The sequence below is a fragment of the Sarcophilus harrisii genome, chromosome 2, assembly GCF_902635505.1.
Source record: "Sarcophilus harrisii chromosome 2, mSarHar1.11, whole genome shotgun sequence".
Lineage (NCBI taxonomy): Eukaryota > Metazoa > Chordata > Mammalia > Dasyuromorphia > Dasyuridae > Sarcophilus > Sarcophilus harrisii.
The window spans coordinates 246,822,893-246,841,529 of record NC_045427.1 but is presented as its reverse complement, the minus strand read 5'-3'; the positions used below and the strand labels follow the sequence as shown (position 1 = coordinate 246,841,529).

The 18,637-nt window shown below is 43.3% G+C and overlaps 1 protein-coding gene across 18 annotated transcripts in view; it reads left to right on the top strand.

Annotated features, from left to right (window-relative positions):
- Positions 1-18,637, top strand: part of CACNA1B (calcium voltage-gated channel subunit alpha1 B) — a 249,141-nt gene that overhangs the window by 99,283 nt on the left and 131,221 nt on the right. For all 18 annotated transcript variants that reach the window (XM_031951863.1, XM_031951860.1, XM_031951861.1 and 15 more), the window contains exons 12-16: positions 4,716-4,828; positions 6,274-6,386; positions 11,084-11,215; positions 12,017-12,089; positions 16,124-16,241. In XM_031951863.1, the coding sequence (XP_031807723.1) occupies positions 4,716-4,828; positions 6,274-6,386; positions 11,084-11,215; positions 12,017-12,089; positions 16,124-16,241 (549 nt within the window). The remainder of the gene's footprint in view (positions 1-4,715; positions 4,829-6,273; positions 6,387-11,083; positions 11,216-12,016; positions 12,090-16,123; positions 16,242-18,637) is intronic.

The window sequence follows — 18,637 nt, the reverse complement described above, 5'->3', positions numbered from 1 at the left end:
GAGAGGAGAGTGAGTTAAGGATGACTCAGATAACACTGGGTAACTGGAAAAGGATGGTCATGGCTTCTATAGAAATAGGGAAGTTTGGAGGAGGGATGGATTTTTTTTTTGGAAAGGGAGCATGAAATGCAATTCCTCTGGGGTCTGAAATTAGATGTCTCCTGGAAGTCAGAAGCTAGAAAACCTTGGACCTTCGGACACTTTCACTTTGAAAGGACCAACCAATTCCGATCCTAAATCTTCTGGCCTCTACTTACTTAAAATCTGGATCTCTGGGTTGCCCTCCTCCTATATGCAGTACTCCCTCCCCAGTGACAAATTTTATCTCTTAATTTTCATTAAATTGCCTGTTTCTTTTCTAGAAAGTGATATGGTTAAAAGAAAGAACATTGCATTTGGAGATGGATTAGGCCAATTGCAGTAGACTTGTGATGGAAAGAGTCATCCACATCCAAAGAGAGGATTATGGGGACTGAATGTAGATCACAACATAATATTTTCACCTTTGTTGTTGTTGTTATTTGCTTATTTTTTCTCATTTTTACCTTTTTTGTTCTAATTTTTCTTGTGCAGCATGATAAGTATGGATATATGTTTAGAAGAATTACACATATTTAACTTTTATTGAATTACTTGCTTTCTAAGGGAGGAAGGAAGTAGAATTGGAGGGAGAAAAATTTGGAACATGAGGTTTTACAAAAGTGAATGTTGAAAACTATCTTTGAATGTATTTTGAAAAATAGAAAGCTATAACAGGTTCAGATACTAGTACTGCTGCTTCCTAAGGAACCTGGGACAAGTTTTTATCCTCATTTTTCCCATCTTTAAAATGTATGTATCTCTAAATTTGTGGGGAGAGAAATTTCAGCTTTAAAGTCTTCCAGCTTTAAAATCCAGAGATCCAATGACTTTGTCCTCCCATGATTCCTTTCTCTCATTTTTACTTAAAAATCCTGGAAGCCTGACTTCTGGCTTTATGTAGCATATACTTTGCTGAGCTTTTATTACACAGTCCCATCCTGTGCAGGACGCTTTACTTATTAGTTAGACAAATACGACAGAGTTCCCTTCCTTTGCAGAATGCCCAATAGGGGAGAGCACAGCACTAAAATAATACAAAATTGTATATAATTGGATGCCAAATGTAGAGAGGAATGTAGGTAGGGAGAATGCGCTGAGGGTTGACATGGCTAGGGAAGTTTTCATGAAGGAGGTAGCATGGGAAGGCTTGGGAGAAACTATAGAATTGGGAGAGGGAATGGGAAGAGGAATAGGAGAAGGAGGAGAAGGGGAGCCTTCCTGCTAGAGACAGGGAATGACAGAGACAAGGAGGATGGTGGCCTAGCTGCTTGGGGAATCCTGGAAGATTACTGTTGGCCTAAAGGGAGAGACTAGATCTGATTTATCTAAAGGCACTCCCTCCCACCCAGGAACACCCTGCTCTAGACCATAGGTGGGCCTGGGTTTGTGCAGGGTTTGTGAAGCTTTGTAGCTTCCACTCTGAGGCATGTCGATCAAAACGCTTTTGAACTTGATTCCAGCTTTAAAGGGGATACTTGGCAAATCTGAAGGTGGGTTGGTTATAAGGGAAAAGTCCTTGGCTCAGGTGGTAGAGAAATCCGCTCCCCAGCTGACAGCATAAACATCTTTAGAAAATACATGTACAAAAAGCTACCAAGGACCATGAGGCTGGGGGCCATGAAGTGAGTCAGGATTCTCTATAAATGGTTTTCTTTTGGAGAGTGGAGACACATCCTGTGTACTGCAGAGCTCTCCAGGGATTAGTTTTGATCTTCCCTCTCAGCCAGTCAGGACAAGGAACACAGACATCCTTTCCCCACTCCCATATTTCACAGGGTAGGGAGAATTGTAATGTTTCCATAAGAAGCAGAAGCAACAACATGATGCTACTCTGAACTGGGAGTCAGAGGATTTGAGCTGACCTACCTTTCTCACTTTACTTTCTGTGATCATAGGTAAACCATTCCCCTTATTGGAGCCTCAGTTTCCACAGTTATAAAATGAAGGCGTTAGATTGGATGACTCTAAATCCATTTATATATGATCCTACAAGTTGAGTAGTTAGTGACATGAACTTTTAGTTCGATCTTAACATAGGGCTATCTGTCAGTAGATATCAGATGGCAGGACATTTATTACTTAGGTGGTTAGGGTGTGTCTCAGAAAACTACTTTAGACTATTAAGAGAGTCCTCCTTCTGTGCCCTCCCCAGGGTGCACCATGTACACATAGGAACTTAATTCTGCAATCTCGTGTATCATTTTTGTAGAGTGGCTCCTTTGGGAATGCTTACGCTGCCTTCCCCCTCACTATGTGTCATCTGTCCTCCTTTTTGAAGGTTGGTGGTTTCTGGCAAATCCTATGGAGGCTCTGTGTTTCCACTTCAGGATAATTATTTTTCCTCTCCCCTCAGGTTGCTGCTGCTGCTGCTGTCTTGAGTTTAGTCTTATGCCCATGTGAGGGAACAGGTCCACTCTCTGGGGGATAGGGCATATTTAAGATAAGTTACAGAGAAATAGGCTGGGGATGAAGGACAGTTAGGGGTTCTCCTGCCCCCTGGGTTCTATCCATACCTGGGGAGTAGCCCTTAGTCACTAGAGATTCTGTGAGACTCTGGCTACCCTTCTCACTAGATGGGTGAATTGATGTCTGCGTAATGATCCTCACAGGCTCCCGTGGAGTAGAATCCTTGGAAGAATTAGGGGCTTTCCCCTTTAGATGAAACAAAGAAGCGTGTCCAAGGACACAGGGAGGGGAAAGTCTTAGGAAGGCCTGGGAAAGGGGAATCAGTCAACAAATATTGATTAAACTCCTCTTATGTGTTTTTCATCCACTCTGTATATTCTTGATATGCTGCCTCCCTCATGAGAATGTGACCATCTTGATGAGGATTGCCTTTCTTTATAGCCCCAGCATGCTTAGCACTGTGCCTGGCAAGTAGTAAGCATTTAGTAAATGCTTGTTGACCGAGTGACTGACTGCCAGGTGCGGCAAGATTTTGTTACTACGGCAGAAGTGTGGAGTTCTCTAATTTAGTTTGACAGGATGACAGAGGTAGAGAGATACTTTTCTTGGCATCTATATCACTGAGGAATTTAGAAAGATGGGCTTTAATACCAGTTCTGTAACTTTTTAGCTGTATGACTTTAGGAAGTTGACCTGCCCCTTTGGTCCTGTTTCCCATACTTCTTTCCAAAAAACTACAAATATTTCAATTCAAAGATGGACAACCATTACCCACAGTTGATTATAAAACCATTCTAATTCCTATCTTAAGCTTAGTAATTCGGGCATTCTTAAAAATTCATTTTCTTCATTTCTAGTGGAGAAAAATCCTCATTCCTTGCTCTAGAAATATAATCTCATTTGACCATGATAAATATATACTTTTCCTTTACTACTTCTGTTCAAATGTCACTCCTCAAGGTTCACTGAATTTCTCAGTATAGACATACCTGGTGATATTTCTATTTGCTTCATGTCTTGTTACCTGGACAGAATAAACACTCATGGGCTGGAGTTTTACTGATTCTCAGCATAAAGAGGAGGTACCTGGCTTAAATCAATCAAGTAACAAGCATTTATTAAGTGCCTACTGTTTGTTTAAATCAATCAGAAAACAAGCATTTAAGGGCCAGGCACTGTGCTACGTGCTTGGGACAAAGAGAATAATAATACTCATAAAGGTAAGAAGTAAGGAATTTTTTTCTTTCTTACAAAAATCATTGATATCTTTTGTTTTTATGTCACTTTCATTTCTCAATAGATTATTCCCCATTCTTTCTCTCTCTGTCAGTCATTTCTTATTAAAAAGAGGCTTAAAAAAAGATATTTCAGTAAAATGAAACAGTACCTTAATCCAATCTGACCAGTGTAATTGTCACACTCATGGCCCCCTTGAGAAAAGGAAGGAAAATATATGATTTTCTCATTCCTTTCTAGGGTCATGCTTAGTAATTGGGTTTGAGTTGTGTTTGTGTGTGTGTATTTATGTGTGATTTGTGTGTATATGTTCTTTCTATTTCCAATGGAAATTGTATATGACTGGGTTTTCCTGGTATTGCATCAGTTCATGAGTCTAAAGAAGGAAATTTTGTGTCTGTATAAAGAAGGTTGCTGGCAGACAGGTCCTGAAAAAGTCTCTATGATTCCTGGGATTCTCTTTGCCCTTGCTATTTCCAGGGAAAGGTGCCACCTGCAGCTATTGATCCTGGCTAAACTCAGAGGGAAGGGCTGTCAGAGAATCCCATGTCTGATATGTTACATAAGAACTGAGAGGCAAGCCTTTGACAACCATCTTATGAGAGTTTATATATCAAAACCCAAATCCCTAGAGCCTCCTTGTCAGTGAACTAGTGAAATTGAGATTCTGAACACCTGGCCCTTGGAAGAGGAGGCGGCAGGTCAGCCTCCAGCTCCTTTCTCCCACCGGCCATGTAATTCGGTGCCCACAACTGCTTCTTATCATGTTTTAGCTCCTCACATTGTGGTCCTATGGGTGTCCATGCTACCCTGTCATGGGTCTCTACTCAGAGGGAAAGCTATCTTTTGCCAGATGACGCTGGCAAAGCCATTTCTTCCTGGAAAAAGCCATGCTGCTGCAGGGATAGCAAAGGGCCTCTGGGGTTTGGTAGGCACTTGGGGAGTTGCCAGGGAGAGCTCACAGATAATCCAGCCTCTTTTTTGGCTTCTAGATTTTGCAGAATTTGTTTTCCTGGGTCTCTTCCTCACTGAGATGTCTCTGAAGATGTATGGCCTGGGGCCCAGAAATTATTTCCATTCATCCTTCAACTGCTTTGACTTTGGGGTGAGTGACTGCCTGTGGGGGCCCCAGACTGGGTGTCAATAGGGAGTAGAATGAGGGTCTTACCATAGAACCTCATTGTTATGCTTTCTGACTCATGTCTAGTTTTTAATTGGGGGAGGGGAAGATGACAGACAAGCAGTTTTTTTCCTTCCTCTCATTTTAGTTTAGTCTCCTAAGGAGATCATCACGCTTCTAGGCAAATATATTATTCCCATCCCTCAGGAGAATCACTCTGTCCACAGCTAGGAATGCCAAATTCAAAGATCTTAAGATAGAATTGGGGGTGGGGATGGAAAGCAATCTTAATCCTTAATATCATTAGCAAAGGCAGCAGGTCACCTCCCATAGCCTTCTCTGATGATCACAATTTTCAGCTGGAAGAAGGCAGCTATGTGCCCATAAGACGTTTTGCTTCCTGCACAGGACTCTGTGGTCACTTTCTAGATACTATGATCGGCTAGAAAGAATTCTGAACCTGGAGTCAGGAGACTGCTTTACCACTTGTTAGCTATCTAACCTTGAGCAAAATGCTTCCCTTCACTCAGCCTCAATCTTCTCACCTCTAAAATAGGTCCAGTGTTACCTACCTGACAGGACTGTGGCAGGAAAAGACTTTGTAAATTCAAAAACCTTGTAAATGTGAGGTTTGGTTATTCTGTCTGTTTACCCATCTCAGCATTGTGTGGTGGAGAGGACACTGGACTTGGAGTCAGGAAGTATCTGGGTCAAATCTGCCCTAGAAACTTACTGGCTGTATAATCCTAGACAAGTTGCTTAAGCTCTTGGGGTCTCCACTTCTTCATCTGTAAAATGAGGAAGTAGGACTTAATGACGTTTAAGGCACCTTCCAGCTCTTTATGAATCTTGTGAATGGATTAGCAGGTCTGATGAGTCTTTTCAGACTCTCCATTTCTCATATACATCCCTCCAGGAGATATAATATACTTCTGATCTAGGAGGAGCAAAATAGTAATAATAATCATAATCACAATAATGACAATAGAGACTGTGCCGAGAAGAGTGAGGTATTGGAGTGAAGTGGAGACCATCCCAGGGATGTGAATGTGGGTGAAGGAGGGGGAAAGCTTTTCCTGGTGATCACAGTAAGCTGCATAGGTAAGAGCATGATACTGATGCCTCATGTGTAGAGGGTGCTGTCAGCCCTATGTACTGTGTTAGGGTAGGAAAGCCCAGGATCAGGTTCTGGATGATCTGATTCTGAAGGGGGGCCCTGGCTAGGCTTGTGGGCAGTAGCTCCATCCTCTCAGCCAAAAGTCATGTCCTGAGCCATTGTTCTTCTCTTCCTTTCCCTACCCATTAAGATGACTAGATGGGGGAAGGAAGCAGCTCCCACATTTCATTCCCCATCTTATTGAGGGGGTATATCCTTGCAGGTCATTTTGGGGAGATCTTCCTACTCCAAGTGATATCATGTGTCCTTACAGGTCATCGTTGGAAGCATTTTTGAAGTCATCTGGGCAGCGATCAAGCCGGGGACTTCATTTGGAATCAGTGTGCTGAGGGCTCTCCGGCTGCTGAGGATTTTCAAAGTCACAAAGTAGGTCTAGTTTTTTTCTTGACCCCTTTGATTTCTGCTCTAGAGAATTCCTCTCCCACTCACCCCACTCCTCTCCCCTAAGATTCTGATTTTTTTTTTATCTAGGAGTTGGTCTGTTCTCTCATTCTGGTGTAGGAGTTGAATTAGATTTTTTCATTGCCATTTCGAAGATCCCTCTCAAAAATCAATTATCAGCCTGCTTGCTTTATACTTTGAGCCCTTGAACAAGCTTGCTGTCCAAGTGTCTGGTGTGAGACCCTATTAATAATCACAGTAATCTCCCAGTGCGGTATGAAGACTTTTTAGAATAGGGCCATATTCTCTAGCATAAAGCTCTGAAGCACACGGGCTTGCCCAAATCTGTGGTATGAAACCCTATTAGTCACTGGGATGTACATTTTGTGATGCGAAGTCTTTTTAACTATGGAACTGTCTGCTTGTGGTGTGAAATCCTGATAGCAATGAGACTTCCCACTCTGTTGTGAAAGCCCTTTAAGGACTGTTCCTAGTCTATATCCTATGGGGCTTGCCTGAGTCTCTGTTGTGAAATCCTGTTAGCTATGGGGCTTTTCGGATTGCTAGTGTAAAGCTCAACAGCCCATGATATCTTATCCAAACCTCTGGTGTGAAGCCCTTCTAACTACAGGATATGAAACTCTAATTACTGTAATAAATTCTCTTTGTTTCTCTGGTAAAGCACCAATTACTAGGAGGAGTTTAAGATTACTTTGGGATTTATTCTCATTAGAAATTCAGGGGTTTGGGGTAGAATTCTCTGGAATCCTAAGATTTTCTAACCCATATCTGTGCCTGCAGTAGTGTGAGGGGTAATTAAAGATGAAAGCATATCATGGCTGCCTTGGGAGTGATGGGTCTGACCCTACTGGAAATATTCAGAGAAAGGCTGGGTGACAGTTTGTTGAATATACCATAAGGAGTATCTTACCATAGACTCATGTTGGGCTCTCAGGCCTCCTCCAACTCCAGGATTCTGGGATTCTGATTTGAAACCAGGTCCCATTCTTTCATCTCCCTTCCTTTCCCCACCTCTCAGCTGGGAAACCTGAGTGAACAGTGTTGGAGAGCTACTGGTCCCTTCTTCCACAGCTCCTGCACAACATTGGTTTGAGACCAAAGTTGAGGAGACACCTGTTCTGATCCTGAGCACACTCTGTGTCTGTCTCTGGAAAGATGACGGCTGTTCTTTATATGTAAGGCTTGAAAAGGCTTGACATTTATCGTGATTTGCTCTGATGTTTTTTGTGTTCATGACTATCAGCTTTCTGTTATTCACATGGTTTTTTGAAGGAGATTCTTGGAGGAAAAGAAAGTAGCTTTTGCCTTCATTTTTCTTCCTGATTTTAGTGGATTAAATGCTTCTCTTGGCTGGGGGCCATAGCAAATAATGAGTATTTCCATATCTTTGGCCCAAATAGTTATCCTTCTTGCCTGTTGTGGGCCTTGGGAATATGGAGACAGTCCTAGAGAAAGGCTTGCTTCGTGAGACATCATCAATTCTCACTCTTACTCTCCCATTCTGTTTCATGAAAATATAGCATTGTATCATGAAGGAGCCGTTGGCCTTGGACTTAGGAGAATTAAGTTCTGGACTAATACTGCTAACCTGAGGGGCTCTGAAGCAGTCACCCCACCCCTCCAGGCCTACAATTTAAACATCTTTAAAATTGGTATAATCATACTTCTCCCATTTACTCTCCTTTGTGAGAATCGAGATGTGAAAATCCTTCATAAGCTATAACATGTTATAAAAACATGTTATTAATTTAAAAAATCATTTTTCCAAAATAACCAACCCTAAATACATCTAAAACATATTGGTAAAGAATGTGAATTATTCCCCTGAAGGCAGCAGTTTAATTTGATAAAAGCCTCAGGCTATTCTAGGACCTGTAGAATTGATGATCTAGGGGGTCCAGAAGCTGGGTGCCCTTTATTGCTGTGTGACTTTGGGTAAATTACTCTGAGGAGGCTTACATTTTTGTTTTTTCAAATGTCTGACCCCATACATGAGAAATGAGAGCAATTGATGGGTCCAGTGCTATCTATGGCAGATAGCTTTTCCAGAGTCACAGAGAAGAAACATAAGATCTGAGAGGAATCTGGAGTAAGCTTGGGACTTAGTGCCATTCATGGCTAAAGCCATTTTCCTTTTTTGTGGCTTGAGAAGTATCCTCAGTTTATTTATTGCTCAAGCCAGGCCATGCACACACATCCCAGGAGATAAGAATGCTGATCAGATGACTGTCAGCCCAGACATATGTTTATCTTCTCTTCTTACCCAAGCTCCTCTCTGCCTTCCCTCCCTCCTTTTTCCCTCTCACTTTCTCCTTCTTTCCTCAGCTTCTCCTTCCCTCTTTTCTCCTCATTTTTTCTCCTTTTTTTTTTCTCCTTCTTCTTTCTCTACAGTCTCTCCTTCCCTCTATTATCTCTTCTTTCTTCTATCTACTCTCTTCCTTTTCATACACTACCTTTCTCCTGGGATTTTCCCAATGTCTAAGAATTCCCCAGACTACACTCTCTACTCTTTACCCCTCATTTCTCAGCAACTCACAATACACTGTGAATATTGTGCTCACCCCACCTGAACTAGACAGAACAGGACTCTCATCTTTGCAAAAGGCAAACATAGCTAAATGGTATGACTTGGGGACAAATTTGGTCTCAAACACTTACTAACTGTGTGACTCTGGATAAGTAACTTAATCTCTGTCTGCCTCAGTTTCCTCAATTGTAAAATGGAGCAAATAATAGCACCTCTTTCTCAGGGTTGTTGTTCCCAAAGGAGTTTGTAAATCTTTCAGTCTATCTGTCAGGGCTCAAATTCCTTTTCTCCCCAACCTCCCTTCCCTTGGACACTCTCCAGTTTTCTCTTGGCACTGGAGAGGATGTTCTGGGGCCAGGCTTCTGGATACCTGTTCTGTTGGAGTTCTCTGGTGATGGCCACTGGTGGCTGCTGCCTGGCTTCTCTTTCATTTTTGGTCAACTGTCAGGGTCTTTGCTTAGGGATACTCCTTCTATACTGAGCCTCAGAGTGATTATCCCTCATCTTGTCTGCTTTTCCTCCATTGCTTTCTTTGAAGTTCCTTATCTCCCTAAGCCAATTTCCTCTTTGCTCTTGTTTACTCCTCTCACTTCTTGTAGTAGTATGAAGAATGTGTAATGATAATTGTGAGCATAATAATTCACCCTTCCCAGTGAATTTTTAGTTTTATAAAATACTTACCCTTACAACAGTCCTGTGAGGGAAATAAATTATATATGGTTATCCTTATTGTATAGATGAGGAAACTGAGACTGAGAGGATAAGTGACTTTCTCAGAGTCATGCAGCTAAGTGTCAGAACTGGCCCTGGATTCAAGTCGTCAGACATCAAAACTCTTTGCCTTATAAGGTTCTTATTCTTTCAGATCACTCCTTTTGGACATTATCCTCTTTCTCAAGGGATGGAGATTTTGTTCTCTCATCAGAGATTTAATTCCATGAAGTATTTTTGGTCCATCTCTCATCTACATTGAGGACTACTCTGATTCAAATATTTCTCTCTCCTTTTTCTCTGCTTCTTTTTTCCCCTCTTTCTTTCTTCTATCTCTCTTCTCTTTCTTTTCTTCTCTGCATAAAATTGCACAAGAAACTGTGACTGCTCTGTGGGACCATCCTCAGATCTGTAACCCATCATCACCTCCCAAATCCCCATGGAATACTCCTTGTTCAGCAGAACAATGGCATGTTAGCAGAGATACACATCCCAGAGCCCCAGAGCTGCTATGATGACTTCTCGTGTGTGTGTGTGTGTGATAGAAACAGAGAGAGAGAGAGAGTAAAAGAAAGACAGAGAGACAGAGAGACAGACACACAGAGAGAGGGAGTGAGAGAAAAGTGTGTGTGTGTATGTGTGTGTGTGTGTGTGTGCGCACACTCATGTGGATACACACACCTCTGAGTGTTACTCTTAGAGCTCCTGGTTGTTTCTGTCTCTATCAGATGCAAAATACTTAGGGCTCTTCCTCCCTGCCTACAGTTTAAAATGAAGGGCTTAGACTAAATCAGGAGTTCTTTATCATTTTTATGTTTCATGGACAATGAAACATGGACATCTTGGCAATTCGATAAAATCTTTAGGGTTCTCTTCTCTCTGATGTTTCTAAATGCATAAAATAAAATACATAAGATTATAAAAGAAATATTATACTGAAATGCTTATCAAAATATTTTTATATATGTTTATGTTTTTGTGAGGTAATTGGGGTTAAGTGACTTATTCAGGATCACATAACTAGAAAGTGTTAAGTGTTTAGATTTGAACTCGGGTTCTCCTGACTGCAGGGCTGGTACTCTCTCCATTGTGTTGTCTAGCTGCCCCAGTTGTCAAAATATTAAAATAAATAAGTTCACAGACCCAGATTAGGAAGCCATGGATTAGATGCTTTCTGAGTGCTACACAGGCTTGTAGGAGTTGTTGACTGAGGCAGATATCACCTGTAAGTAAAAAGTATGAGGACATGTCCAGAATTCCAGACCAAATGGCGACAAGAATAAGGCAAGACCCTGGTTGGTGCCATCCTGACTTCCTGGCTAGGACTGTTCTAAGCGACGCTTGTTACTCATCCCCTGTGTTGCAGAAGGACGGTGGCTGAGGGTCTAGCCTTGGAGGTCAGCCTGGTCCTTGTTCATTCTAGGTATTGGAATTCCCTTCGGAACTTGGTGGTCTCCTTGCTGAACTCCATGAAATCCATCATCAGCCTGCTCTTCCTTCTCTTTCTGTTCATTGTGGTTTTCGCCCTGCTGGGGATGCAGCTCTTTGGAGGACAGTAAGTGGACGCCGAGACCTTTCCCTCCCTGTCTGTGTTGGGGGCTGTGAGCCATGATTCATCCAAGTGGCTGATGTTGATGGCTGCTGGCATCCATCCGTGATCCTCCTGGGAAGGATGGGTGTGATGAGAGGGGCCAGCTTAAAGAGGAGATGAACAAAATAATGCCATTGCTCTGGGCAGCCATTTTGCACCACCTTTTTCTTTGGTAAATAATGACTCACTGGAAGAGGGTCTGCAACCTGGACCTGTTCTTAATCTTCCTGGTGCTGGAGGGAGCCAGCAAGTAAGCTGAGATGGTGCATTGGGTGGCTGGGGTACAAGGCCTGGCTGAGAGACTATGGAGATGACTCCCTTTTCTGGACCAGCTTCTGAAGCTACACTAGGGATATTTTAGGATTAGATTTCCATTCTCTGGAACCTGAAATTCTGTAATCTGTAAATCTGTTTCATTTTGTCTAATTCCATTTTAAATGCTAGCAAAGTCTTCTTGAGAAATCCAACTTCTCCATCAGAAGTACTCATGAGATGTCTAGGGAAAGACCAAATCAGTATTGATGGTATTTCTCCTCAGGCCTTAGATCTCCCTAACCTAAGGGCTCCAAGGTAACTGTTGTTCCTGGAGAGGTGGAATAGAGCCTCATCAGAGCAATGTGAGCTTGACAGTGTATAATTACCAGTATGGAGGACTCACCATAAAGTAGAAATTTAGCCACGGTATGAATTCATGTACTGACTACTTATGCCCGGATGGAGTCCTACCTTGGACTGCCTCTTCCCATGCCTTCTTTTTCCTCTCAGGTTCAATTTTAGAGACGAGACCCCGAACACCAACTTTGACACTTTTCCGGCTGCAATTCTCACTGTATTCCAGGTAAGGTTTTCAGTTCCATGATGTGCCCATCTGCTTTAGACTGGTACGGTTTATTCTAGTCAGGTACCCAGTCTCCAGGGATACTTTCCCCTCCCACCTCCAATACACAAATTAGTTGGATATAGTTTGTTCTGATAAAGACGTTCAGTCTCCAGGGATCTGGGATCCCAAACTTCAAGGTAATAGTCTGGTTTAGCCTTTGTCTAAAAGGGTTCATGGTCGCCAGAGAGCTAGAGAAATATAGATTTACTGTCTAATGCCAGATTCCTCAGTCCCCCCAAGCACCCAATGCTTTGGTGTCTTTTTTTCAAATATACAGGATGAGACGGTCCAAGTTTGGGTGTCAGGGATCTTATATCTTCTTGGTGGGGTTCCTTGTTTGGGGATAGAAACTGAGAACTTTTCTAGCTTTGCATGGGGGCTAGACTAGAGAGTACTTCAAACACAGTACACTCTGAGGGGCTTCCCTTCCATTTTTTGGACTAAGTGGAAGAGGAGAATCTTTGCCTCAGTGGCTACCTAGCCTAAGTCACTGAATGGGTGCAGCTTCAGTCAAACTCTGTTGAAGATCTTAACTTAAAAAGGCCAAGGTCTCTCATTGCCTCCAGGACTATCTCCAGTCACCCTGATCCATATGTGGCCACTGGACCTAGAGGCTCTACAGGAGAAAGTGAGGCAGGTGACCTTGCACAGCCCTCCCTCACTTAAATCCAATTCCCCTGCATGTCACAGCATCACCTCCCTGATGGCCCAGTCCTCTTTGAGAACAAAGGACAAACAACAACCCAGTTTGGAAGGAATCTTCCCTAAGCTTAGCCAGTAGAAAGGACAGTAACTTTTATCAGAAGCTGCCTGGAGGCTTGATGTATACTGGTCAACTGTATATTTAGCAAAGAGCCACCTGGGGACTTGGGAGAGGGATGAGATAAAATAAACAAGGGGGCAGAGGTGGGGATGGGGGCAGCATTGGGACAGAGGCCCTTCAGTGCACAAACTGATCTTAATAAATGAAGAGGTCTTACTCTTCCTCTGAGCCTGGAGGAAGGGAGACAGAATAAATTTAGAGATTCAGACATGCTGAACTTTATAAGCACACAAGGGAGTTAATATCAGAGAGTTGTGATCTTTAGTGTAAAGTGGAAGGCAGGGATGATGAGAATGAAATTTTGGATTTCCACTGGCCTTAGAACTAAAATATCCATCTTCAAGTTCTGGTTTTGCTCCTGGGGCAGCTTACACAAATGACATCATTTCTCTGGATCTGTCTTCTCTGGAAAATTGTCCAATCCAGCCTCCTTTCTCCTATTCATTTTGCAGATAAGAAAACTGAGGCCCTACAACTTACTATCTGTGTGAGTGACTTTGGATAAGTCACTTCTCTATCCTGGGCCTTTCTGTTTAAAAAAAAAATTCAGCTAGATGGTACATTGGATAGAGTACTAGGCCTGGAGTTAGGAAGACTCAGGTCATTGCCAGCCTAAGACACTAACTGTATGACCCGAGGCATGTCACTTAGCTGTTTGCCTCAGTTTCCTCATCTGTAAAATGATCTGGAGAAGGAAATGGTAAACTACTCCAGTATCTTTGCCAAGAAAATTCCAAATGGGGTCACAAAGAACTTGAATTGACTGAAATTATTATTATTATTAACCTTCAGTTGCCAGTCATTTCCAGTCTTATGATGACTTCAATCGCAACTGCATTTCTGTTGAGCTCAAGCCATGTTTATAGTACACTACTGGGGGGGGGGCTAATAAATGTTTCGTGTCGGCTTGGGTGGGAGCATAACGTTTCCAGTTATGCACTTCTTCATTATTTATGCATTTATTTTTAATGGTATTTTATTTTTTTGAATACAAGCAAAGATTTTTTTTTTAACATTCACCTTTACAAAACCTTGTGTGCCAAATTTTTCTCCTCTCCACTTCTTCCTCCTCTCAGAAAGCAATCTGATATGGATTAAACATGAATGCGCCTCATTCTAAGAGCAGGAATAAAGAAAGGGTAGTGAGTAGCTACCATAGAGAGTTGCTCCAGTTGTATGAAAGGTCAGAAAGGGAAAGGGGGTGAGAGTCCACAGTGCCAGATTGCAGTCCTGACCCTGATATTCTGAGTGCAGGCAGGCAGAGTGAGGGCAGGGTCCTCAGAGGAGGGGATGACGAACTGGCAGGAGGTAAGCAATTAGGAACTCAGGAGAAAGTAGATATTATGTCATACTGTCCTTAACCTCTGAAGGCTAAAACTCTCTCTTCTCAACTTGTCCATCAGTGCCTCTGCCTGAGGCTCAGTACTAGACCAAGAGGAAACTTGGGTCTGATCCAGATAAAATTTCTGAGGTTCTTTTAAAACATAACAAAGCAAAACGTATGTGATTGCATCCATTTACGAACTTCCAGGCGAGGAAGTTCCTTCTGCCAATGTGGATTGTTCTCTTCTCTGCGACTGAAAGCCTTCTCTAGTTTCTTTGGGGGTACTGAGATGTTAAGGGACTTCTCCAGTATTGTAGTCAGTTTATGTCAAAGGCAGATTTTTGAATTAAGGGCTTCTTGACTGCAAGAGTGACACTCTAACATACCACAAAGACCTCTTTCTGAGATTCTCAGGTCTTGGAAGCTGAATAGCTACCTTAGAGCAGGAATGTGTTAGCAGTTCAGGGGTCTAGCGTGGCAGTAAGGCCTTTTGCTGAAACCTTCCCCTTTGGATGGTCTCCAGGCTCCTTTCTAATAGGAAAGCCTTCCCTCTTATTACCACCCCAATCCCCCTAGGGCAAAAGCCCTGATTTACAGGCTCTCAAAGTTAGAGAAAAGGATGCTTTTAAGGCCTTTAAAATACACCGAGTGCTTCTGGCTAAGAAAGGACTTGCTGGACAATTATTTCCCCTCTATGAGCTTCTTGGTGAGCCTGGGGTTCTGGAATTATATTATAACATCCTCCCCTCCCCTCCCCCAAGGCCTCAGAATGAGGCATCCAGGGCACCCACAGGCATGTTCTGTGCAGATCTCTGTCCTCCCTCCCTTCTCCCTGACCCAGCAATGCCCTCAGAGCACTATTTGGGGCTGATAGCACCTCCTTCCTAGCTTCTTTTGAACGGGATTAAATCTCTTCTGACCTAGAAGGCACTTTTCCTTTTCCCCTGCTGTTCCAAGTTACTGGCCCAGATTGCTCTCTGAAATGAGGAATGGGCTGACAAAGAGGAGACAAAAATTATCCCTACACTTTGATGACATGATGGTTTACTTAAAAAATCCTAGAACACCAATGGAAAAAAAAGTGATTGAGATAATAGCTTGAGTAAAGTGGAATAATTTAAGGTCGATACCAAGAGTTCTTAGTTATTGGCAGTTTGGTGACATCTGTGCACCCCTTCCCAGGATAGTGTTTGCTGCCTACATTCAGGATTGAAGAAAATTTCAATTAGAGATTATCGAAAATAAAGATGAAGAAATAATTTTCTACCCAAATTCATGGACCCTCTGAAATTATCCACAAAAACTTTGCGAGTCTGGGGATCAAATATTAAGAGCCCTACTCTAGCAATAAAAGAATTCAGAAGGAGGAAATGGAAAAGGAAATCCCATTCAAAACAAGATGCAAAAAATATCTGGTAGTCAGTCTTCCTAAACACACTCAAATCCTCAAGCTACAAAATATCTTTCAGAGAAATAAAAGACAGAGAGTTGGACTGTGTGAGTTTTTTTCTCTTAAGGCTCTGAGCTGGTAAGGTTTGGGCCATGGGCTTCCCAGCTGGAACAGCCATTTTGGTTCTTTCCAACTTAAGATTCCAGACTGATTCAGAAAACTTGGAAGACATATTCTGGGCTCCGATTGGGCGGTGGCAGGGGGCTGGGGGGGTGCCTCTGTGTGCCTGTTTCAGTGTGGGCACCTTGCTCGCATGTTGGGGGTTTGGCTGTAGGAAACGATTAGCGGCTCCAGGATGCCGCTTGGCCCCAGCTGTGAACTCTCCCTGCAGACGCACAAACCCTGGTCTTTCTGTGGACGCACAAACTCTGGTCTCTCTGCACTTTACTCTGCAGATCCTTACTGGAGAAGACTGGAACGTGGTCATGTATCATGGGATAGAGTCCCAAGGGGGAGTCAGCAAAGGAATGTTCTCTTCTTTCTATTTTATCATCCTGACACTGTTCGGAAACTGTATCCTTTTGGGGAGCGAGTCTTTGGCACTGAAGCCAGAGGTCCTGGGTTTGAACGGGAGTCTTTTCCACTTACTGTTGCCTGTAGCAAGATGCTTCCGCTTTCTGGGTCTGGGTTTTAGCTAAAGTGAAAGGGTTAGAACAGAGGATCTTTAAGGCTCTTTGCGGCTCCTGCTCCTGCCCTGCCGGGGTGGGTGCCTCAGCCTGACACGCTCCCTGGCCATCCCAGCTCCAGGAGGGGATAGTTTAGGGATCCTTTCTGGAGACTTGGGCTTCTGAGGGAGCTCCCTGGCTCCACCTCCGGAAATCCCAGAAGCCCCCAAATGCCCATGGGGTCCAGCCTGTTAGCCAAACCCATGCTTCCCCTGCTGTCCCCCAACACAGACAGAACCCCGTCTTTCTGCCAGACTCCAGGGACCATGGAAGACAGAGGCTAAGCAAATTCTGAGGGAACTGCTCATCTTCTGGGAGAGCAGATCCTGAGAGAAAGAACAAGTGCTGAGAGGCAGCAGCCAGGTTTAGTCAGGGCGGTGCAAAGTTTTGGGAGCTCATCTGCACTGCCTAGGATTGGGGATCACAATCGTGGATTAGACTCCTAGCTCAGCCGCTGAAACACTGTCTGATCTGAGGTAAGTCTCTTCTTAACTTATAAAATGGGAGCCTTGGATTAGAGAGTCCCTGCAGACCTTTCTAGCTCTGAAGCCCCATGCTCTTGGCCCCTGAGTGTGGAAGGGCTACCAGTGTTAAGGGGGAATCAGTGACATCATGGCATAAATAGGCTAGGCTTCCTGGGCCTGCAACAAGAAGGCCACGAGACAACGGAGGGATGGTCTGCCCAGAAAGGAAGAGAGTCAGAAAAGTGCTGTGAGACTGAGAGCTGACCCCTTCTCACATTTGTCATTACAACAGGGATGTCTCTGTTTCTGTGTTTTATAGAAAGATATCTAGTGCACATACACACAAACACACACACATGTGCATACAGACATGTGTGTGCATGCATGAAACAGGCTGAGTTCCATGTACAGAGTCACATAGGGATGCCTGTGTTACACACCTATACCCAGTTCAGCCCAAGGCAGAGCTACATTCACACACGTACATACCTATGCACCGTAGCTACATATAGATTTGCATACCCATAATTACATACATGTGCACAGTCAGCCACAGACAGACTCACAGTCACACATGTATACCCTCACACAACTATAGCTACATACAGGCATAAACATGCAGACCCATGATTAAACACATGTGCGTAATCATCTAGACAGAATCATAGTCTCACATGTGCATACCCATAGCTACACATAGACACAGTGCACACATGCATACTCATAATTTCACAGTCACAACGCACAGTCTCATGCCTGCAAACTTACAGTTTTGCACAGTCACAATGCAGTCTCACGCTTCACAGTTACAATGCACAGTCTCACACATGCAAACTCATAATTTCCGTCACAACCCACAGTCTCGTGCCTGCCAACTTACAGTTTCACACAGTCACAATGCACAGTCTCACACATGCAAACTTAGTTTTACACAATCACAATGCACAGTCTCACGCCTGCAAACTTAGTTTCACACAGTCACAATGCACAGTCTCACACCTGCAAACTTAGTTTTGCAGTCACAATGCACAGTCTCATGCCTGCAAACTTAGTTTCACACAGTTACAACACACAGTCTCACACCTGCAAACTTGGTTTCACACAGTCACAACGCACAGTCTCACGCCTGCAAACTTAGTTTCACACAGTCACAATGCACAGTCTCACACCTGCAAACTTAGTTTTGCACAGTCACAATGCACAGTCTCACGCCTGCAAACTTAGTTTCACACAGTCACAACGCACAGTCTCACACATGCAAACTCATAATTTCAGTCACAATGCACAGTCTCACGCCTGCAAACTTACAGTTTCACACAGTCACAATGCAGTCTCATGCCTGCAAACTTACAGTTTTACACAGGCACACCTGTCATACTGATACACCTCTGTGGTCAGAAATGATTACATGCTGATGACAGTTGTACTGAGAAATACACATTTACATTTGGACCCGCCTGTCCTTATACAAGCACATGCCAACCTAGCATAGACAGCCATGTATACATGCCAGACAATGGCTTACACTGTGGCACTGACCCCTTTCACAGTCTCAGAACCTCTTCCTTGTTGCCATGGAAATGAGAACTGAGAGACTTCATAAACCTTAATGTGCTATATAAATGGGAGTTATTTTCATTGTTATTATTTGATAGCTGACTGAGTTCCTACTGCCACGGGGAAGAGCAGAGTGACCCCCGACTGGCTTTTGTCCTTTCTGGAAGAAGCAGTGCCAGGGGAGGGAGACCACTTACTTTGGAGAAACCGTACTTTGATACAA